The sequence below is a fragment of the Lemur catta genome, chromosome 2 (genome assembly GCF_020740605.2).
Source record: "Lemur catta isolate mLemCat1 chromosome 2, mLemCat1.pri, whole genome shotgun sequence".
Classification (NCBI taxonomy): domain Eukaryota; kingdom Metazoa; phylum Chordata; class Mammalia; order Primates; family Lemuridae; genus Lemur; species Lemur catta.
In genome coordinates this window covers 27,351,776-27,374,552 of record NC_059129.1, presented here as the reverse complement: position 1 = coordinate 27,374,552, position 22,777 = coordinate 27,351,776, and the positions used below count along the sequence as shown (strand labels likewise).

Genomic DNA, 22,777 nt, shown 5'->3' with positions numbered 1-22,777 from the left:
AGTGTTTCTGCCTCCTATTAGAACAAACTTCTCAGATGAATTAACTCTGAGCACACATTCCTTATTGCAGACTTGTCACAAGGGAACCAGTGAAAAGGATGAGCCCTTTCAAAACATGTTCCAAGGGACCAGGACTTACATAAGGTAATGCTTTGGGGGAAAGACTAGTTTGCTCCTTAGGGCTGCAAAGCCCTCATGCTTCTGTGGGCTGTGTAGGTCACACCTGGGTCCCGGGCAGGCACAGTCACTAGGAGATGCCAGGTGCTGTCCATTCATCAGAAATAATGAGCAAAGCAGCTGTAGCTTCTAATCAGACAATCCCTCCAGAGTGTCAGATGGAGGCCAATTAACTGCAGCACCAAGCAACAAAATTCTGCCTTTCCAAGCAAAACATCAGAAAATGCCCGAGCCCCTTAGCATCGATGCTGGGCTACAGTGTTTCCCTCTTTCTTAAGTCTGCGTTGATCTTTTCTTGCTCCTGGGTGAGCTGGGAGCTGGTTCCAGGATTAGAACCTTCAGAAGCAATAAGAGCTGCTATCTGAAGTGGAGTTTAAGGACTTTTTAAAAAAATTTCTTTCATTAACACCAGTCCCCATTCTGTAGTCAACAGTCACATTCTTTCTTGGACCAACTCATTCATTCTCAGTTGCTTGGGAGCACTTGCAGATCCTTGGGCTGGCCACACAAATCCCAGCCTTTGAGGGGTTTAAAAAAAAAAGAGGGATGGGCTCTAGGCAGAAAATTTAGGATGAAGAGCCCCTGCTAGGAACATTTCCCTGTGCCTTTGTCCAAGAGGCAACCTGTGCAAGAAGCAGCCTTCCCTACTGTGTGTTGTGTTTGTGGTATGTTGGGGGGGTTGGGGCGGGTTGCCCTAGAGGAGGGGCCCTTACAAGAATGTAGTAAATTGGCCGGGCGAGGTGGCTCACGCCTGTAATCCTAGCCCTCTGGGAGGCCGAGGCGGGTGGATTGCTCGAGGTCAGGAGTTCGAGACCAGCCTGAGCAAGAGTGAGACCCCGTCTCTACCAAAAATAGAAAGAAATGATTTGGACAGCTAAAAATCTATATAGAAAAAATTAGCCAGGCATGGTGGCGCATGCCTGTAGTCCCAGCTACTCGGGAGGCTGAGGCAGTAGGATCGCTTAAGCCCAGGAGTTTGAGGTTGCTGTGAGCTAGGCTGACGCCACGGCACTCACTCTAGCCAGGGCAACAAAGCGAGACTCTGTCTCAAAAAAAAAAAAAAAAAAAAAAAAAAAAGAATGTAGTAAATTAAAAAAAAAAATCCTTAGTTCATCCCTTACCTTCTGGGAGCTTCTTGGATTTCTTCCCAGACACTTTCTATGTCTGCAAGCCTGTGTATGGCATGCAATTAAACACACACACACACACACACACACACACACACACACACACACACAAATAGGTGCATATTCTATTCTGAAAGTTTCTTTTTTACTTAATAATAGATCCTGGCCACCAGTTCTGATCAGTGCCTAAGCGTTTTCCTCATTGTTCCTAAGGGCTACCTAGTGCTCCAGGCTAATTTAGCTGCTCCCTCCTGCTGCCAGTTCATTGTCTCTGGTCATTTCCTATGTATATTAGTTTAAGGTGCAGTTTGCAAGTGGCCAATCCCATTTCCCTCATTTCCGGGTGCCTGAGGGACATCCTACTGCAGTTTCGGGACTCTGCACACTCAGCCCCTCTCCTACCTAAAAAGTAAAAGTCCAGCCCCCCCCCCTCCCCTTGCCGTTGCCCTATTTTGCTTCTATTCACAACCTGCACTCTTCATTTTTCCCTCATAAAAATAGTCTATCTTTTCAGGTTATAAAAATGGAACCCATTCATTGGGGCATGCTCAAATGAAACAGGAAAAGTACAAAGAAAGTAAAAATCACCTGCGATCCCACCCCTTGGATGTTCCCGTGTTGGCTCGTGTCTGTCCACAGCTAGGGCAGGGCAGCCTGATGGAGGTGGTGACATTATTCCACATGTGTGGGTCTGTCCTCTACCTCTCTTCTCCCACCATATTGTAGAACACGAGGATTTTTTTTTTTTTGGAAGAGTTGTCTCCTCTCCTAGACTTCACTCCTAACCTTCACAACCCACCAACATCTGCCCAAGCCCCTACCTCTCAACGGAAACCACCCTATGGTCACCAATGGCCTCCCTGTAGCTCAGTCAGAAGTTTGGGAACTTTCTTGAAGTCACTTGGCAGACTGAAAGATGAGACAGTCCTGGACTAGGAGGCAGGACCCTGGATTCTGGTATAGGTTCCCCTCTCAGGGGACCAGCTTGCTGGGCCTCTCAGGTGTGTCTGACACCACTGACCACTTTCTTCCTGGGTCACTCCCGTCCTGGGTTCTCTAATATCACGCACACCAGGTGCCTCCCAGTTCAGCCACCCTCCAGCTACCTCTCCTTCCACCTTCTCTGTGCTTCCAGTATCAGTGTTCTTCAGCCCTGGCCTACATTTTCTCACCCTCTGGGGTCTTCTCATGCTATGGACTGGATGTTTGTGTCCCCCACCCCCCAAACTTCATATGTTCATATGTTGAAACCTAACCCTCAATGTGAAGGTCTTTAGAGGTGGGGCCTTTGGAAGGTGATTAGGTCATGAGGGTGGAGCCTTCACGAATGAGATTAGGGCCCTTATAAAAGAGACTCCGGAGAAATCCCTCACCCCTTCTGCCATGTGAGGACACAGCCCAAAGACAGCCATCTGTGAACCAGGAAGCAAGCCCTCACCAGACACTGAATCTGCTGGTAACTTGATCTTGGACTTCCCAGCCCCTGGAACTGTCAGAAATAAATTTCCATTGTCTGTAAGCCACCTAGTCCCTGGTATTTTGGTATAGCAGCCCCAAGGGACTAAGACACCCTGGGTGAGCTCCATCTCATTGCCTGGGACTCCAAACTCCTCATCTCTAGCCCAGATCTCTCCAGAGTTCACACGTGGCTGTCCCCCCACCCCTCACCTCATGGGTCTTGCCCCTGGCACCCACACTGGTCCTCAGTCTTGGCCTCCCCAGCCAACTGGAACTGGAACCAGAGGGCCCCAGCAAGCCTCTCAGAGCTCCAGATCCTTCAGCTCTCTGGGTTGGGAGTCTCCCCACCCTCCCCAGAGCCTAGGTGCCAGAGCTTTTCTAGCCCAGCCTTCCACTGTTGTTCTGTTTGAGTCTCTAGGTGTGTGCACAGTGGAATATTTAGACAATAACCATCATTTCAGCATTTCACTGAGGAAAAAAGAAGCACTTAAGAAAATGCCTTTTGAATGTCTTTTCTACTGCTTCAGACCATTTCATTTACAGCCCCACCCCAGCCCACCCCAAGAGGCCAGTCATCTAGGGGTACTCAAGTCTGGAGTTAGACACCATCTGGATTTAAAAGCCAGCTCTACCAGTTGCCAACTGTGTGAACTAAGATACATTGCTGAAGCTCTGTGCCTCAATGCCCTCATCTTTATAATGGGGATAGCCATAGGCCCTACCCCATTGAGAGGATTCAATGAGGTGATGCATGGCAAGTCCTTGGCATACGTCAAGTGCATTAGGAATGTCATAAATGCTTATGGCCGAGCAAACTGTGGTGTAGAGGGGAAGGGAAATGTCCCCATCCTAATATGTAGCTATTGCAGTTAAAAGACTAAACTTCATTTTTTTTTTTTTTTGAGGGTCTTTCTCCCTTGCCTGGGCAAGTGGTGCAGTGGTGTCATCATAGCTCACTGCAACCTCAAATTCCTGGGTTCAAGCGATCCTCCTTCTTCAGCCTCCCAGGTCAGGTGTGTGCCACCATGTCCAGCTAGTTATTGATTTTTTGTAGTGATGGAGTCTCACTATGTTGCCCAGGCTGGTCTCGAACTCCTGACCTCAAGCAATCCTCCCTCCTCGGCCTCCCAAAGTGCTTACAGGTGTGAGCCACCATGCCTGGCCTACACTTCATTTTTTGATGGAAGGCTAGCTCTGGGCATGACTGGGTAAATCTGATTTTGGTGCCTCCTCAGATGCAAGGCCTGTGTTCCCTAAGTCAGCTCTCAGGTTGTAAAGAATCCCCACCTGGGGCACCAGAGACTGGGCTGTAGGGTTTCCTCTTCCTTCACTAAATTTGGGCAAATTACTCCCCATCTCTAGTCCTTAGTTTCCTCTTCTATAAAATGACGTTTTTGAACTGAATGGGACTGAATGATAGGGAAGATCTCTTCCTCCAAACTCCAACTCCAGATGTCTGAATCTGTCTTAAATCCCTGACAAGGGATCAGTGACATTACAACAATGTCATTGCAGTTACGTATCCTTAACTGGATACTTGGTCCTCCAAGATTCAGCAGCCCCTAATCTCTCTGAAACTGTCTGCAAAATTGTCAGCATAGGTAACGTGTGTGTACACATGTGTGAATATTCACATCTGAGCATTTTTCTGGGAATAGCTTTCTTTACCTTTGCAAAGGAGGTCTGTGATCACACAAGATTAGCCACCAGCCTGGTTCAGGCCCCATCACCTATCTGGACTACAGCAGCTGCCTCTAAACTAGTCTCACCTCCTTTTTCTTTTCCTGTAATGTATTTTCCACTGGGGTATCTTCACAAATTTTGATGCCAACTGTCATTCCCCTGTTTAAATCTGTCCATTGGATCCAGTTGCTCAAATTCTTTGCAGAGCATCTAAAGTCCATCATAATCCTACCCAGCCTTCTTCCATACTCCTCATATCCTGCCATGAGCTGGCCCATTTTCTCCCTCCTCTCCCCCTCTATGTGCCCTCTGTCCTGGCCACACGGAACTTTTCACTGCTTCCAGAACGCATTAGGGTCTTTCACATCTCTCTTCCTTTGAAAGAGCTTCCTTGTACTCCATGTGGCAAACCCCTCAGTAAGCTTCAAATTCCAACCCAGGCAGGTCACCTCCCTTGTGATGTCTTGTCCCCAGCCCCCACCAAGCTAGGCACACCCTTCTTTGCTCTCACTCCTTTAGTACAACAATATCCCCCCCATATAGTAATTGTGTGTTTTAAGTGCCAGTCTTCCCAAGTAGATGGAACGCTCTCCCAGGAAATAAAGTGTCTGATTCACCTTTTAATCCCCAGTACACAGCAGCACAGGGCCTGGCACCAGGTACGTAACCGTGAAAACGATTTTAAATGAGTCAGTAATTAATGAAGGCGTAAGTCGATGAGTGAACAGGCCGAGTAAGAATAGCTACACCTGACCACCCGACGCGTGTTGGGTGCCACACCTCCCCCTTCGCCCCGCCCCCTCTGCTCCGCAGGAACTACATTTCCCAGAAGGCCCCGCGTCCTGGGCATGCGCAGCGGTGCGCTCGGAAGCTGCGACGCGGAGTTTGACTCTGCCTTCTTCAGAGAGTCGGTGCCACAGCCGGAGCCCTCCCCAGGCCAAGCCGGAGCTGTAGCCCGAGCGCGGCGGTGCCGTCAGCCTGTCCTCTCGCCCTCCTCAGCTTCGGTGAGAGGGCGGGCGGGCCACCTGCTCGTCGCCAGGGCTGGGGTCCCGAGCGCGGGGGTGGCGGGGGGAGACCGAGCCGAGCTGGGGCCGGAAGGGGGCGGGCGCGGGAGTGAGGGAGGGCAGGGCCGGGCGGCTGACGAGGCGCGGGGTCCCGGGGGAGTGGGACTGCCGGCTCCGGGCCCGAGGTCCTGGAGGTGGGAGTTGGGCGACTTGGGAGGCGCGGGGAGTTGAGGACAGGACTGGGTGCTGGCTGGCAGGGTGGAAGCTGACTGAATCTCAGGGGGAAGGGCGCCGCTCCTGGGAGTTGGGGTCCGTCGGGAGGCGTGTACCTCTTCCCACAGGACCTGGGGGAGCCGGTGGTGATGCTGCCACCCGGCTACCTGGCGAGGACGTGTGTTCTGCTGGGTCTGCCGCCAGGGGAGGGACTCACTGGGCCGGGGGCTGTACTTTGGAGGAGTTTGCCCGCTAACTCTGCTTCACTCAAGTGGGGTCTGCCATCCCGGAAGCTCTTGTTTCCCGGGGCTCTGCGTCCCTTCGGGGGGTGCGTGATGTGTGCTGAAGAGGATTTACAACTCTTCCTTTTTCTGGAGCTGCGCTCTCATGATCCCGCCTTTCTCAGTCAGCCGCGGTGCTCAGCGCTGGCTCCACTTCCCTAAGCGCGATGGAATTAGGATGTGTACGGACACTTGGGCCCGTGAGAAACTCAATTCAAAAATATTTCTGCATTCCATCGTAGCTTCTCTAGAGTTCTAGAAAGTAGACTTTCTGGTAGCCAAAATCTTACTTAAGCCACCCGGATAACTAGGCCTTTTGTTCATTTGCTGTGTGACCTTGGCCAAATATTTACCCTCTCTGGTGTGTCGATTTCCGAGATGCCTGCACTGCCAGACTGGCTTATGAAGTCCTTTTAGGTCTTTCTGTGAAAGGGCTCGGGTTTTTTTTTTTTTTTTTTTTTTTACCATCTCCTCGATTAAGTAGGCAGAGGAAGGGTATCGTAGCTTCTGCTCTGCCCAGGCTGTTGGAAAATAAATCGGGTGCTTTTCAGTCCCCAGCCACAGCACATGGATCCAACATCTGTGCACTCGTTTTTACTAACTGCTGTTTCTCAATTTAAAATCTGATCATCTTCTTCCTTGTTGGCAAAGGTGCCTTGGAATTTGTGTCGCTGAGTCAGCAAGCCTTTCAGATTTGCCTGGTTTTTGTTGTTTGCGATTTATATCAAGATGGGAACTCAAACAAGTCATTCCTCCTAAAGATCTGCTGTCTCCATCAAGAAGAGACAGTTTGTGCCAGTTCTCCAGAGAGAAAAGGTGAGAGCCATGGGGACTTTCACTTGCTGCCTTGTCCATCTGGTTTTCAGTAGAGAAGATGGGGCCTGGGGAGGGTGGAATTTGAAGTCTCTAGGATGAAAGTGAGCCCTGGGAGTTGATTGTTGATTGCCAACTGTCTCAAATAAATTCAGGTGGCTTCTTGCCAACTGCCTCTCCTGTTTAACCAGTCTTAGAGGTTGCTTTCCACATGGTTTTCACTTTAAGACATGCTCTATGGGATGAAGGACACAGGGCATATTTCCACATTTGAACTGAAAATTTTCACTTCTTTTGTTGCATAAACCTTTACTGGGTGCTAGACAAGATCTGTTTCTTCTGGGAGCTCATCATTTGGTGGAAATGATAGACAAACCATGGCCAGTGACAAGATGTTGTCAGTGTGATATGACTTAGAAAGTGGGGCAAGGTAGCCTGGCGGAGGAGTGAGCATTTGCAAAGTCATGAAGCCACCAGGGCACAGCTGGGCTACTGTAAGTAGCTCAGTGTGGCTGGGGCAACAAGGGGTAGGGTAGTGGAGACCAGTCAGGTAGATAGAGGGCTGAGTGTGGAGGGTTTTGTGGGCCTTACCAAGGTTCTGGGAAGCAGGAGGATTTTAGCAGAATTCCTTGATGAGTGTTTTAAAGGAGCATACTGGCTGCAAAATGTGGAATGGATTAGATTGGATTATTCTCTTTGTGACTGTCCCCTTACACCATGCCAGCTTCTGGTAGAGGAGAAGTAGATGAGAAATTTTGCCCTCAGTTGCTCACAGTCTAATTGAAGAGATCAAATGGACATAGAGAACTGCAAAGGACAGACGGAATGCTGTGGAAGTTAAGAGGGTGTTTTCTTTCTGTGGGGCACATCAAGGCATCACGGTGGTGCTGTTTAAATTGGGCCTTAAAATGTGGGTAAGATAAGGGTAGGGGGCCAAGTGGGTGGGGTGGGAGGTGGAGCAGAGACGTGGAGGTGGGGAAACCCTGGACTTAGATGGGAGTAGCAGGTCTAGTCACTTAACTCTCAGGTGGGGGGTATTGTAGAGAGGCGGGTGTAGGTGAGAGGGATTGGAGGGAAGCGCATTGGCATATATTGTTGGGAGGGAGGGGCCATATTGTGATGGGCTTTGACTTGTTGACCAAAGGAATTGGAACTTTATTCTGGAGAGATATGGAAGAGAGAGGATCAGAACTGTATTTCAGGGAGCTTAGTCTTTTACAACCATGTGTGTGTGAGGTGGACTAGGAGGAGAGATAAGAGTTGGAGAACTCTTGGGGAGGGAGTACTTTATTAACGCAGAAAGGTCCCCATCAAATGCTTGCAGTGGGGGCTGAGGAGGTGAGGAGAGAGCAGGCCAGGCAGCTGCTGGGCTGTGGGGAAGGTTGAGGAGGAGTGGGAATCTCTGGTTTTTCTTCTGGCTGCCTGGGGCAGAGTGGAGCCAGGTAATCAATCCAGGGACAAGGACAATTAGGGAGGAAGGTAAGTTTGGCTTCAGATGTGTTGAAGGTACTTACTTAAGAGGACATTGAAGGTACTTAAGAGGCCATGAGCTAGGGAGAAAAGACATTCATTCCACAAATACCTCTTGAAATTCTGTGTGCCAGGGCTTGTGTTTGGTACTTTCGAGTTCAAAGATGAATTCAACAGTCACTTTGGTGTTTGCTTTATGAAAACTAGATTAATACACACATCAGGGTTCGTGTATGGCCTACTTTTCTTTATTTAATAAGTTATTTTTAATAAATTTAGTAAGCTCTGGCAGTCCAGCCACCCAAAACAAAAGCTATACATCTAATCATTCATTTCATTTGGTTTTTCTTTCTGTTCTCATCCTGAGGGAACCAGTATCCCCTCATGTTCATTTTTACATAGTTTTATCATACCCATGTATTTCTAAGGAAAGTAAAAAATTTTATGTTAAGATTTATCTATATTATTTTATGTCATCATATTCATTTGTTTCGACTACTGAATAACATTCCATGGGGTGAATGTACCACAGTTTATTCATCTGATATCCATGGATGGGCACTTAGTAGTGTCCAGGTTTTTATTCTTGTGAGTGTCCTGCTCTGAACATTTCTATACTTGTCTTGTACATATACAAGAAAATAAACTGAGGGGTGATGTTTTGCTGGATCATAGGGGGGTAAATAAGTATTCAGCTTTCATAGATATTGCCAGGCTGTTTACTGAAGTGCTTGTTCCAATATCCACTTCCCCAGCAGCAATGTATGGGCCTTGCAGCTGCTCCAGTCTTGTCATCATTTGCTATTGGCATATTTTTTGTTTTGGCTAATTGAAGGGATATAAAGTGGGATCTTTGGGATCTTGGTTTCTGGGTTACTGAGCCCTGATATTGAATGTCTTTTCTATGTTTATTGGCATATGTGTTTCTTGTGAAACATTCATGTCTTTTGCCAATTTTTCTGTGTTCTTGGTGCTTTTTATTGATTAGTAGGAGCTCTTTATATATTTATTTTAATCCTTAGTATATATTGTGAATGTCTTCTCCCAGCTCATAACTTATTTTTCCACTTTAAGATGTCTTTTGTTTATCAACTATTCTTAATTTTAACATAGTGAAATGTGTTTTTTCATTTATGCTCAGTGTTCTGTGTCTTTGAAAAATCTTTTTCTGAACGTAATCCTTGCCTTTAAGGAGCTTATGCTTTCACTAGTGGAGGAGTGAGATAGATAATTGCACTCAGATGTCACATGGGCATTGATCGTTAGAAGTGGCCATTTCTGCCTACAGAGCAGGAGTGAATGTAGGAAAGATTTCATAGAGCAGAGAGTCTTAAGCTGGCAATTAAGAGATGAGTAAGTAGATGGGTGGGATGGACATTCTCGGGGGGTTGGTAAAGGGCATGAAATGGCCTTGCCCACTCTGAGCTCTGCTAGGAGGTCCAGATGGCCAGAGCTGAGGGTTTGAGGGGCTCAGGCAGGAACATCATGAAGACAGATTTGGGTGATCTGGGGATTATTGAAGCTATGGTATCAGGTACTGAGAGTCCAGGGGGAGTGTAGAGAGGGAGGAGAAATAGGCGAGGGCCTGAAATCCTGATGCAGAGAAAGTTGTCAGTGCCTGATGTGGCTCCTGGGATCACTTGGGGTTCCTGGGTGTGGGCCCTGATGCCTGCTGTGCTGTTGGATGCTGTATTTCATCCTCGTGTTGGGCAAAGGCTGACCTGTCTGCAGAAGGTAGGGCGTATTATTAGAAGTAAGGCTAGCCAGAGGTGTAAGGGCTCTCTCACTTACTGATAGAGCCATGGGTTCAGAGAAGTATTTTTCAGCTACAGGAGAGTGGAAGCACAGTGATGGGTGTTGGGAGATGGTAGGGCGTGGGCATAGGACATACCCCATGGGCCAAATCCAGCCCACTGCTGTTTTTGTTCATAACGTTTTATTGGAGCACAATCACTCCCATTAGTTTGCACGTTTTGCTTTGTTTTTGAGACAGGGTCTCAACTCTGTTGCCAGGGCTAGAGTGCAGTGACATCATAATGGCTCACTGCAACCTCAAACTCTTGGGCTCAAGTGATCCTCCTGCCTCAGCCTCCTAGATTAGTTGGGACTACAGGCACATGCCGCTCACTATGCCTGGCTAATTTTTCTATTTTTTTGTAGAGATGGGATTTCATTCTTGCTCAGGCTGGTCTCAAACTCCTGACCTCAAGTGATCCTCCTGCCTGGGCCTCACAAAGTGCTAGGAGCACAGATGTGAGCCATGGCATCCTGCCAGTTTACACATTGTTGATGGCTGTCTTTGCGCTATGGTGGCAGAGTTGAGTAGTTGCAAAGACTTTTTTGGCCCTTTATAGGAACAGTTTGCTGGCCCTTTCATAGGGAGTAGTGGTAACTGTAGTTACTCAGAGAGTATGTTCCAGCCACCACTGTGGTTCAGCAGGTTTTTACTGGGTGGATCACAGATCTAGGTCTGGCCTGCAAATATTGCCATCTTTTCTGATTTTCAAGAGAAGCTGGAAATTTAGATTTTTTTTTATGGTAGATATTCCAATTTTTAAATATGAACTCAATTTATTTTTTTGAGACAGGGTCTCGCCGTGTTGCCCAGGCTGGTCTCGAACTCCTGGCTTCAAGTGATCCTCTCGCCTGGGTGTCCCAAAGTGATGGGATTACAGGCATGAACCAACATGCCCAGCCATATCAGCTCAATTTAAAAAAGCAAAACCTGTGTAGGCCAAGCAAAACACACCTGCAGGCTGGTTTGAACACTGATAAGGTACTTAGCACGGTGCCTGACACTTGGTAGCCATTGCTGCTATTACTATATCTACTGCTGCATCCACTAATCCCATTTTGTCCCCTTGGTGGGCCCTTAAACCAGAGCTCCACCCTCTGACTAGCTGCAGGTGGTCAGGTTACTCTTGGCCAAGCAGGAGCCAGCAGGTCTTTGTTCTGGAGGGGGTGATTGCCCAAAAGGGAATTGTAGGTTGCTGGGGCCTGTGCCCTGGCTACCTTGTGGCTTTCTGAACCTCATTTGGAAGGTTCTACTCTGACCTACCCCTAGAGGGCTCAAGTCAGGCCCCAGCCAGAAGAGGAGTTGTCACTTCCCTTCCAGCCATCTAGTGAGCAAGGGACAAATCACATGTTAGTTTCTCACTATCTCTCAGAAACCTAGTAAGGACTGGGTAGCACTGGCTTGAGTGATCTCTTTTCAAGACAGCAACCCCATCTCCCAGTGCTCACAGGACTGCTGTAATAGTTAGGCACCTGGATAGTTTGTTCTTTGCATTTTCTTGGAACTCGGGGTTGGGGGATATGTCTGTTGGCAAGGGGGTGCCATGGTAAGTTGAGAAGGCCTATTAGTGAAACCCCACTGGGGTGGTGGCAGCCATTTAAAGTAATGATGGTTAAGTAACAGAGGGTAGTGGTGCTTTGGTGTATATTTATGATCTTTTAAAAGTGTTTGGCATTTTAAAGAGTTTTTTTCCTGATAACAGAAGTAATGCTTCCTCACTTTAAAAAATATGAAAAGTTCAGATATATAAGGAAGTCAAACAAAAGGTCTCCTATAATTTCTCCACTCAAAGGCAGCCATTGTTAACATTTTGTTACATTTCTATTGAGTTTTCTCTATGCTTCTCTTTCATGTAGTAGAAATAGTGCTATGGTGAATATCTTTATGTTGAAATTTTTCTATAATCTCCTTAAGATAGAATCTTAATTATTAGATCAAAAGAAGTGAACATTTTTAAACCTCTTGATACATATTACCAAATTGTTTTCCGGAAAGGTTTTATTCTTCCCAGCAGTGTGAAGTCTCTAATGTTACTAGCACTGAGTATTGAAATTAAGTTTTTATTAATTTGATAGGCAAAACATAATTGTCCATTGTTTTTTAACTTGTATTTTTTTAAACAAAATTTCTAGTAAAGTAGAACATTTCTTTGATGTGTTTATGCTCAAGATTGGACTTTCCAAGGCCTTGGAGAGGCTTTCTGACAGGGCCACGGGTGGCCGTCTGCACTGTGAGGCCTTTGAAGGTCATTTCTAGTTACAGGTTAAATTCACTATGTCAGCTGGTGGGGTGTGAAGTTTTAGGCCCAGGCTTCTTGGAAAGTTCCCCAAAGAGAAGCAGCTTAGAAAATAGGACTTGAACAGTGAAGTGGATTGAGTTTGAAAAATTCATCCCAGGTTGGTGGAATCAGAGCTGGGAAGAGGTTCTAGAAGTCACCCAGTCTCACTGGTTTCCAAGCCACGTTTCTCAGAACTTTCCTATTCTGTAAAGGAGCTTCGTGGGCCTCTTGAGGAGAAACGAGAAAATAGAGGCTACTTCTGTGTTAAAAAGACACCCCTTGTTTCTGTGTTTTACATATAGTGATGGGCAGTGTATGACCACGTTTGGAAAAGGGTTTCTGCTTCTCAGGAGCTGGAAACCCTGTCCAATCCCCGAGTCCAGAGCCTAGAGAATGGATCATAGCTGCCCCATGGTCACCAAGTGGCCTTCATCTCCACTAGGGACAGCAGAGGGAGGACAGCCACTGTACTAGCGAGGATGGAAGGGTGGCCTGCCAAGCTCATGGCAAGCCGTAACAGATTTCAGTAGGTTTGGAGGGATGAAATGGGTGTCTCACATGTTGGCAAGGTGAAAATGGCTCGGCCTGAGTTGAATACCCATTTAAAATTACACTTAGGGCCTTCTTCCCAAGGCCACAACTGTGGTGGGGTCCATGTGTGTGGCTTTCCCACCCCAAGGTTCACAACTGGGCAGGTTGATTTCCACTCAGATTCTTATGCCAGCTCAGATCTTGTCCTAAAGCTTTTCTAAGTCCTCTGTGAATAAAAAGACCCTTGGATGCATGTCACTTTTTTATTTTGGATGAAAATTTCTCTCCAATAGAACAGCATTCCTCAGTGCCTGAGCCGTGGTGCTGTGGACAGGGATTGGTAGCTAGGTCTGATAAGACAATGCAAGGGCAAAGCAGGATGGTGTTTTCCCTGGTCAAAGTTGTTGATATTTTAAAAAAAACAACAAACTGTGGTCCAATTGTAAAAATGAATATGACCATTGTGGAAGATTTGCAAGTACAGAAAGAGGTGAAGGAAAACAGTCCATAATTCTAGCATTCCAGTTATATTACAGTGTTGTTCTTTCAGCTTCCTTAAAATTAGCTTATAAAGTAGAAAGAACATAGCCTTTGTGGTTTGAGTAAATACTTAGTTTCTTTGGGCCTTAGTTCCCTTGTATGTAAAATAAGGATAATTCCTACCTTTGAGGGTAGTTTAGGATTGAGAGAACTAGATGACAGAAACACCAAGCAGAGTGTCTGTCACTTAGGTGGTGCTTGGTAAGTGGCACACCCACCCACCGGAGAGCTTAGGTAGGATGTGTGTGGCAGTTACATGTCCGTAAGCTTTTCTTAGACATTTTTAAAGACTGATTGGTATTCCATCATTAGGATGTTCCATACTTTATATAAGAATTGCATTATTGTAAGGTGTTTAGATTGCTTCCAGATTGAGGCTTTTTTCCATGGCTAATCATAATAGTAATAATTTTCATAATTAAGCACACCCTAAATAGCCCCCATCATTAGGAGCTGAAACAAATTAGGTTTTTGAACTGCAGCTTAGTAATGGCTGAGGCTGTTGCAGAGAATGGGTACACTGACATGCTGTTGTATTGTGCATAATTGCTGAGTTCAAGTGGAACGCCAGTGGGCGTTTCTGGGCAGCCACTCAAACGTGCCCGTGCCCCTGGAGCAGAAGGTTCTCCCCTCCTTTGTCCTCTGGTGTTTCAGACCCTCTGGGATATTGGGCATCTGAAGAGCTGCAGCCCCAGCTCTCTCTCAGGGAGTTCCTGTTCCAGTGGAACCAGTAAGTGCAGTTGCGTTTGGAGAAGAGGCCTGTGCGTTGAAGACACGCAGGAGGGTGGAGTCAGCCTTCTCCAGTGAGGGTGTGGGGCCCAGGGCTCGGGAGAGGATGGCTGCGGTTGGGTCTGGAAGGATCTGGAAGGATCGGCATGTTTGCTTGGGGCCTTGTATGGAGGGAAGGAATCTGGACCTCTGCACCAGCAGGATCAATGGCTGAGGGGTGGGAAATGGCTTGGAATGTTCTGGGACTTGCTAGAATTGGATGTTGTTGGACATAAGGTACCAAAGGTGGAGGGTTTGGTATGAGTGGGACAGTGGTTGGTCATGAAGGGATTGTGTGTCTTGTTGTTTCCTCTGGGGTCTCCAGTACTCTGACAGGGGCTGGACCCATGGTGGGCCCTCACTCTGTGGAGGCTGCACACCTTCATGGAAAGCTTTAGCTGAAGTTCTTGGCTGTATTTCTCAGGCTGCTTCTTGGAGCTCTGTTAAGTTGGTTGTCTGGGGCTGTATGGACATGCTGGGACACACCCTGTGTGGTGAAGATAAGGGAGGCCCCAGCTGCCTGCAGGCTGAGTGACACCTCAAGAGTAATTGGCTTGGAAACCAGTCCTCTGATTTGTACCTCAGTGTGGTTACAGAAACTTCTAATTGCAGACACTGAGCAAAGCCAGCCAGCCAGCCCACCCGAGGGCACCCCAGGTCTAATCCTCCAGGGCGGGATGTGGGCTTTTGTGGAGGAGTGGGCAGGCCTGGCCCCTGCAGGTGCATGCAGTTACTGCAGGCCTGACTCACCTTTGTTCTCCTGCTGTGTACTCAGCGCTGCCCTTTGCCATTGTTCCTCACCCAGACTGGAGGGATGGGTGGGTGCTGTACGTGAGGGGGTGGGAAAGGAAGGGAGGCCAACGTTTGTGGAGTGTCTGCTGTGTGCCTGATGCTGTGTGGGTGCTTTCTACATACCTGTCTGCCTTAATCCCCGTGAAAAGCACTTAGGAGAAATGTTGATATCTCCATTTTCTGAAAGAAAGTGAGCTGGGGGAGCTTGGGTACTTTGATTAAGCTGGTAGGAAGAGTATGCAGCATGTTGATGCCAGAGCCCACGCCTGCTCCATTTCACCGGCTGCTGCAGATCTGTCTGCCTTCTAGGGCAGCTGGCCTTGCCCTTATCATTGAACCTTCATGGTGTAGTGCAGTCTAAGGGACAGCAGCAGAAGCCCAGGGCCCCAGCCTTGTCACTAGCCTTATGATTGTGAGCAAGTCACTGCAGCTACTGGGTCTCAGTTTCCACACCTGCCAAATAGGCATAAAATGTATGTGTACTTATAGGGGTGGTTGTAGGAATGAGAAGATCATATGAGTGGGGCCCCCATTAGCCCATAGCCCTGCATAGACAGGCGTGCTATAGCAACCGAGGATGGGTAGTGCTAGAGACGTGGTCCCTCTCTCCCTTCCTCCCTCCTCCCTAAGTAAGGCCTGTGAGTGAAGCCCAAGGCAGAGGTCAGGCCGAGCCTTCCTCTCTCAGAAAATGGGCCTCAGAGCCACATAGATCTGGGTTTGTTTTCTGTGCCACCACTTTTAGTATATGTATGACCTTAAATAAGTCCCTTGACCTCTTTGAGTCTTGGTTTCTTGTCCATAAAGTGGGAGAAGTGTCACCTTGTCAGTCTGTTAGGCTTAAAAAGAGACAAGTATGTTTGGTGTTGGTCACCAAGTGTCAGACCCTGTTCTTGTACTCTAAGAGCTAGTGCACCGGGGTATGATCTGGCGCGTTTGCAGACCTTCTCGTTCAGACACTGCGGTGCGGAGTAGAATCATCATCTATGCTCATCAGCCATGTTCTGAAGTTGTCTGTAAGGGGACTCGCCCAAGGGCATGTCCTCTGCTGGGCGCTGACGTTACAGCTGTGAACAAGGGTGGCTTGCAGGTTGCTGCCATCTGGTGGGACAAAGACACGGAACCCACACGTGTGTGTAGGTGGTCTTTGGAGTTCTGGTTGGTGCTGGGAAGAGTGCAGAGGGCCACGAGCGTGTGTGATGGGTGCTCGGGACAAGCCTTCCTGAGGTCACAGGCTGAGTCTAAGGATGGAGTGTTCACGAGAGAGAAGGGGGGCTGCAGGGAGCCCTGGATGTGGGGAAGAGCTCTCCCGACCTGGTGGTTGGTCAGCAAGGCCCAGGCATAGGGAATGGAGTGCAGAGGGGCCGGAGGGGGGTGTTCATTGTTTATCTAGGGGTCATGAGGCTTACAGGGTACCCAGGAGACACAGAGGAGCCAGGCCCTGTGTGTCAAGGCCAGCTCTGCCACTGTCCCTTGGGTGTCCTTAAGCCCCTGGTCCTTTCTGAGACACAGTGTTTTCTCCTCTATAGGAGAGTAGGTGTTAATACTACAAACCTCACAAACAAACCTGCTTTAGAAATTGGAGAGTGTGAAAGGATGAACTAGGTAGCTGGGTCAGAGGGAAATTATTGGTAATGAGATAGAAGCTGGGCTAATGATTAGCACCCGGAATTTACTACATCATCCTGAACATTTGCAGAGGTAGGTAGGCTGCAGGATTGACTTTGAACTCTTCCTGGCTGCCAGAGCAAAGAGACAGGATCAGGTGCTTGGTTCGTGATGCCCTTAAGGTATTGCGGAAAAATGGCTGTGGAAAGCATGACTCCCCTGCACAGAGGCTGCCTCTGGCAGGGCTGCTGGTGCGCATGGCTGACTGCTGGCCTCTGTCCTGTTCACAGGTCTGCCGGAGGTGCTGGGCAATGAACCTGAGACTCCAGGCCAGAGTGGTCTGAGCCATTCAAGAAAGTGGAGGGAGTCCTGGGGAAGATGGCCATGGCCCCCAGCCCTTCCCTGGCGCAGGTGTACACCAGTCCTGTGGCGGTGGCCGTGTGGGAATGGCAGGACGCACTGGGCATCTGGCACCCCTACAGTGCCCCTGTCTGCAGCTACATCGAGCAGCAGTTTGTCCAGCAGAAGGGCCAGCGCTTTGGGTTCGGGAGCCTGGCCCACAGCATCCCCTTAGGCCAGGCTGACCCCTCACTGGCCCCGTACATCATTGACCTCCCCAGCTGGACCCAGTTCCGCCAGGACACTGGTAAGACACTTTCTGCCTCTAGCACACATTGAGCGCCTGCTTTGGGCCAGGCGGTGTGAGAGGTGTTGGAGTTACTGGAGTGACTTGCAAAGCTTCCTCCCTGCCCCTGAAACACGTGGTGGGAGGTGGGTGCTGTGAGTGAGAACAGCCACCATGCAGGGTAAGCGTACTGTGTAGTAGGAGCGGTGCTGTGGGAGCACATTGCAAAGGTCCTGCCACCCCTTTCCCCTTGTCTCCCAAACCAAAAATGCCTGCCTCAACCTGCAGAGATTCAAAGGTCTCTTTGGCAGGCAGGCTGGCACAGAGGTGGCACCGTGGTCATTCAGAGGGTCTGGCTCCACTGCTCAACAGCTGTGTGACCTGGGCAGGCTACTGCACTCTTCCGTGCATTGGTGTGTTTGGTTTTTTGTTCTGCACTGTGTTTTGATCAGTATTATCGAGAATGGGCCACCAACTTCCTACTGTAATCTACCAGCAGCATCCTAGAGTCTATGAAAACTGGTTCCCAGTCAGCTGGATGCAGATGAAATTCCTTGCCTTCATGGTGTGTGCAGTTAGCTGAGAAAGACAGCATACGGGATACACAGAAATTGTGTCTTGGGTGGAGAACAATAAGTGTCAATTAGGGAAGGGAAGCGTCAAGTGGTGGTAGGGGTTGATTGGAAGGTTGAGCTCAGGTGACAAGATCACTGAGAAGGGACGATGACAGACCTGATAGAAGGGTTTGTCATTGACAGAAGACCAGGTTCTTTGGGGGTGGGGTTTAGTCAATAGAAGGAGCTTTGGCTTTTATTCTGAAAGGGGCACTATAGAAAGAGTTGGGCGGAGAAGTGCCGTCATCTGTTCTAAGGGCTAAGAGTGTCCCCCTGGCTGCTGTGGGTGGAGGCAAGGGCTGAGGTTGGGAGAGCAGTGAGAAGGTAATTGCAGTAATTCATCTTTTGGTAAGCACTACTGAAAGCATAGACCAAATTGATTTTTTTCTTTTTCTCCTTAATCTTTAGATTTGGTTTTTTAAGCTTAGGACCGGATGCAGTGGCTCATGCCTGTAATCCCAGCACTCGGGGAGGCCAAGGCAGGAGTTTAAGACCAGCCTGAGCCAAGAGTGAAACCCCATGTGTACAAAAAACAGAAAAATTAGCTGGGCGTGGTGGTGCACGCCTGTACTTCTAGCTACTTGGAGGCTGAGGCAGGAGAATCCCTGAGCCGAGGAGTTATGAGGTTGCAGTGAGCTATGATCGCACCACTGCGCTCTAGCCCAGGCAACTGAGTGACACCCTGTCTCAAAAATAAGTAAACAAATAAATAAAAGACTATAAGGTAAAGATACGGTGTTCCGCAATAGTTGCAACTTGAGAAGTCAAAGAGGCTGGTACATCCATATAAGAGAATTATGTAACAATAAAGAGTTTTATTTTTGCTTATGGCATCATATAAGAAAATAGCAGGAAACACTTTCATTCTGTCAGCTCCTTAAGTACACATGGCTGGAAGACTAGGTGGGAAGAAATGTATCACAATGTAAATTGTGTGCTTTCCTCTTGGTGGCTGGATTGAGATCATTTAATTTTCTTTATACTTTTTTGTTTTCAATTTTTTAAAGTAAGGCTACATAGAGATTATTATTAGAGATATTATTATTAGAGATATTATTTGAAAAGCCTCTTCAAGTCTGAGCCATATTCTTTGTCCTAAGCTTCTGACATCCCCTCCTGCCAAGCAGTGTGGGTCCCCCTCTGCCACTCCATCCTTTTGGACCACAGTTTCTTTGCCTAGAGTGCCTATACTTTACCCCCAAATCTGGACAGAAGAGCCAGTGCTAGCCCTTAGATGAAATAGCAGCATGACCATAGACCTACAGTGATCATATTTGCTTATTTTTGTTGTTGAAAAAAGAATTTGAAAGTCTCCTGTGTTTGGGGGGGTCTAGTAGATTAACTATGTGAAACACTCCTTTTGAAACAGGCACCATGCGGGCTGTGCGGAGGCACTTGTTCCCCCAGCACTCCGCCCCTGGCCACGGCATCGTCTGGGAGTGGCTGAGTGATGATGGTACCTGGACCGCCTATGAAGCCAGCATCTGTGATTATCTGGAGCAGCAAGTGGCCAGGGGCAACCAGCTCGTGGACTTGGCTCCCCTGGGGTACAACTACACCGTCAACTACGCCACACAAACGCAAACCAACAAGACTTCCAGCTTCTGCCGTAGCGTACGGCGCCAGACAGGGCCCCCTTACCCAGTGACCACTGTCATCGCTCCACCGGGCCACATGGGAGTTGCCTGCTCTTGCCACCAGTGCCTCAGCGGCAGCGGAACTGGCCCTGTGTCAGGCCGCTACCGCCACTCCATGACCAACCTCCCTGCGTACCCTGTCCCTCAGCCCCTCCACAGGACTGCTGTTGTCTATGGGGCCCACCAGGCCTTTGCCCCATACAACAAACCCTCCCTCTCTGGGGCTAGGTCTGCACCCAGGCTGAACACCACCAACCCCTGGGGCGGAGTCCCTCCCGCCTTGGGGAGCCAGCCCCTCTACCGCTCCAGCCTCTCCCACCTGGGACTGCAGCACCTGCCCCCAGGACCATCCACTTCCAGTGCAGCCAGGTATTGTGTGTCCCTGTTGGGCATCTTGTCTGCTCAGGTGCCCTGTCAGTAGACTGGGCTTTCTGCTCTTATGCAGCTGGGAGGACTCATCCAAATACCTGCAGCCTGGGCACCTGTCCCCTTGGTTGTTCCTGCCATGTCGTCTCATTTGTTGTGCCTCGTGGGTGCTGAGGTGTCCTGGCTATCCCCAGCCCTGTGTCCCCCAGAGTCTTACTTGACCTCTGGTACTCGAGTCCTGGTAGTCACCACACAGGTTAAAATGTACAATCCTGGCTGGGCGCGGTAGCTCACTCCTGTAATCCTAGCACTCTGGGAGGCCGAGGCGGGAGGATCGCTTGAGGTCAGGAGTTCGAGACCAGCCTGAGCAAGAGTGAGACCCCCGTCTCTACTGAAAAAAAAAAATAGAAATGATCTGGACAACTAAAAATACATAAAAAAAATTAGCCGGGCATGGTGGTGCATGCCTGTGGTCCCAGCCACTCAGGAGGCTGAGGCAGTAGGATTGCTTGAGCCCAGGAGTTTGAGGTTGCTGTGAGCTAGGCTGACACCACGGCACTCACTCTAGCCCGGGCAACAGAGCGAGACTGTCTCAAAAAAAAAAAATATGTACAATGCTTTCGTTCCTTATGATGATGGGGACCTCTGTGTGCAGCAGAGTTAAAGACTTTTTGCCTGTGCATGTGGCTGGTGCTGTACCTGATAACACGTCACTGACTCCTGCTCTGTGCAAGGCACTGAAGATGCAGAGATGAAAGCTACAGCTCCTACCCCTAAGCCCACGGTCTAGTACAGAAGAGGGCTGTGAATACTGTGTGGGGACAGTGCAAAATGTTGGGTCTGTGGCAAGTGGCCACAGGTAGCACAGGTGACCTAGCCCAGCCCAGAGTGTCTTGTAGAGCTCTCGGCTCCTTGAGAAAGATGATGAAATCATGGGCCCAGTCCAGACCAGGTGGCATTTAAAGTGAGAAAATACCCTGGATTTGGCCAGTGGGTGAACATCCCCAGCTTGGTCACAGACCTGCAACTGGTCCAGCTGACCAGGGGACTTCATTGTTCCTCATCTTTGAGGGTGTTGGGCTTGGAGAGCATTTTAAGAATTCAGAGTGGTAGCTGGGACGGGAGTGTTTTCTGGGAGTACCCTGAGGGGTCATGATGGAGCGTGTTGGCAGGTGGCTGCCCTGGTTTCCAGGGAGGAGAACGTCTTGTTGATTGGGACTGACATCGGCCAGTCAGACTCTCACTGCTGCCTTGCTCTCCTGTCCCTTCATGCCCACTGCCCCATGTTGAGGGCTGAAGCTTCCCACTGTGACTGAGACCTCCCTGGCAGCTTCTTGGGCCTCTAGTATTTGTTCAAATTGGGTTTCCGAGGACTCTGCCAGCTTGTTGAAGACACAGAGCAACTCCCATTCTTGAGCACACATTATGTGCCAGGCCCTATTGAGTGGGCGCGTGAGTGCTTTCACTAATGCTCCTGTGGTCTTAAGGTGGGTAGTGTCCTCAACTTACAGGTGAGACACTGAGGTGGCCATGCAGCCAACAAGTGGCAGAGCTGGGATTAAACCCAGGCCCCAAGAGTGGGACATGTGATGGTATCTTGAGGGACTCTGGAGGATTCTGGTAGATGTGGGGTGATGGGCCTTGGATGGATCAGGGTTTTTCCTGGGTATATTCTCCTTCCAGGAGTCAGGACATGTGGATCTGAGGTCTTTCAGGGAATTGGGAGTACGGGGAAGTGTCATTTGGTGCCTCTGCGGACTTTCACGTAGACATAAGCAAGCAGGGCTCAGGGAGGTGCTCTCCCCACCTCCCATCCTCAGTATGGGGGTCCAGATTGTTCTCGTCCGGAGAGCAGTGTGCTGTCTGCCAGCCCAGAATGGTTATTGGCAGTGCTGGAACTTCTGTGGGCTCTGCTTCACCCAGCCTCCTGGGGCTTCTTAAGTTTATGAATTATTTTGAGACACATTTCTAGATAGTGCTAGAGCTGGGATTCTGAGATTAAGTCAAGTGATTTAGCTGGGCACAGTGGGTGAGGCAGGAGGTGAGCTGTGATCACACTACTGCCTTCCAGCCTGGGCAACAGAGTGAGACTCTTGTCTCACAAAAAAAAAGGGGGGGGCGTTTAAGGGGGCTTTGTTTCTTTTTCCTGGTATGAGGCTTCCATTGGTCTCCCCTAAACCATCTCTCCCCAGAGTATTTCTCTGGGGTCTCTCTTCCCCAGCCTGATGCAGGCACTACTGGTGCAGGCCTGGCAAGTTACAGAAAAGAAGGTGGCTGGGCCCCACGCGTGCTGCTGCTTGCCCCTGCCCTTGCCCTGCGTGTGAGCCAGCAGGGAACCGGGCCAGCCGGCTTTGTTAGTTAAAACAACCTCAAAGAGGCTTGCCTCCTGGGCTGGGTGTGAGGTCCTATTCCTCTGGCTTTTCTGGAGCTAGTGTAATTCATTTGCATGGGTCTAGCCAGGGTTTTCCCACGCCTGATTTGAAGTGTGGCCCTCCCAAGTTAACCCTCCTCTGGTGGTTGTAGAGCCAGAGGGGGCTTAATAAATACCTGACCTTTTAACCCTGCAGGTGCTGGGAGAGTTGAAAACACTTGGCACCTTGTTCTCCCTAGGGGCTGTGGTAAAGTCCTGAAAGCCAAATGAATGTCAACATCATTAGGTGAAAGTTAGCATGTATGCGAGGGAGAAAGCTGGGGCCAGGCAGTGCAGGTCTGAGGAAGCCCAAGAACCAGCTCCCTTTACTGGTAGCCATGGGAAATAGCATTCGAGCAAGTGAAATTGAGAAGTTTTGGGGAACCCACGTGTGTTTGGTTTTGCTTTTGGAAAGCGCGTGGTTTTAAATGACTTCTTGCTCAGTCTGGGTAAAACATTGGCTGAGTGATTTCCTTGTGCCCCCTGGGAATAGGCAGTAACACTTCGAGGAAGTGTGTCATCTGTGACTGAGCTGCTGGGTGCAGGTAGCTTTCCTAGTAGCTGAAATTTATCCCTTAAGCACCCAAACT

The 22,777-nt window shown here is 49.0% G+C and overlaps 1 protein-coding gene across 5 annotated transcripts in view; it reads left to right on the top strand.

Moving 5' to 3' along the window:
- The first annotated feature begins 5,272 nt into the window (after window positions 1-5,272).
- The window catches only part of DTX2 (deltex E3 ubiquitin ligase 2), a 33,574-nt gene continuing 16,069 nt past the window's right edge, over window positions 5,273-22,777 (top strand). Inside the window, exons 1-4 of one of the 5 annotated variants that reach the window (XM_045543069.1) lie at window positions 5,273-5,449; window positions 6,595-6,759; window positions 16,826-17,181; window positions 19,144-19,780. In XM_045543069.1, the coding sequence (XP_045399025.1) occupies window positions 16,914-17,181; window positions 19,144-19,780 (905 nt within the window). In that variant the 5' untranslated portion in view covers window positions 5,273-5,449; window positions 6,595-6,759; window positions 16,826-16,913. Of the gene's footprint in view, window positions 5,450-5,579; window positions 5,644-6,594; window positions 6,760-16,823; window positions 17,182-19,143; window positions 19,781-22,777 lie in introns of those variants that run through there. The other 4 variants (XM_045543074.1, XM_045543070.1, XM_045543072.1 and 1 more) reach the window with 4 other exon arrangements.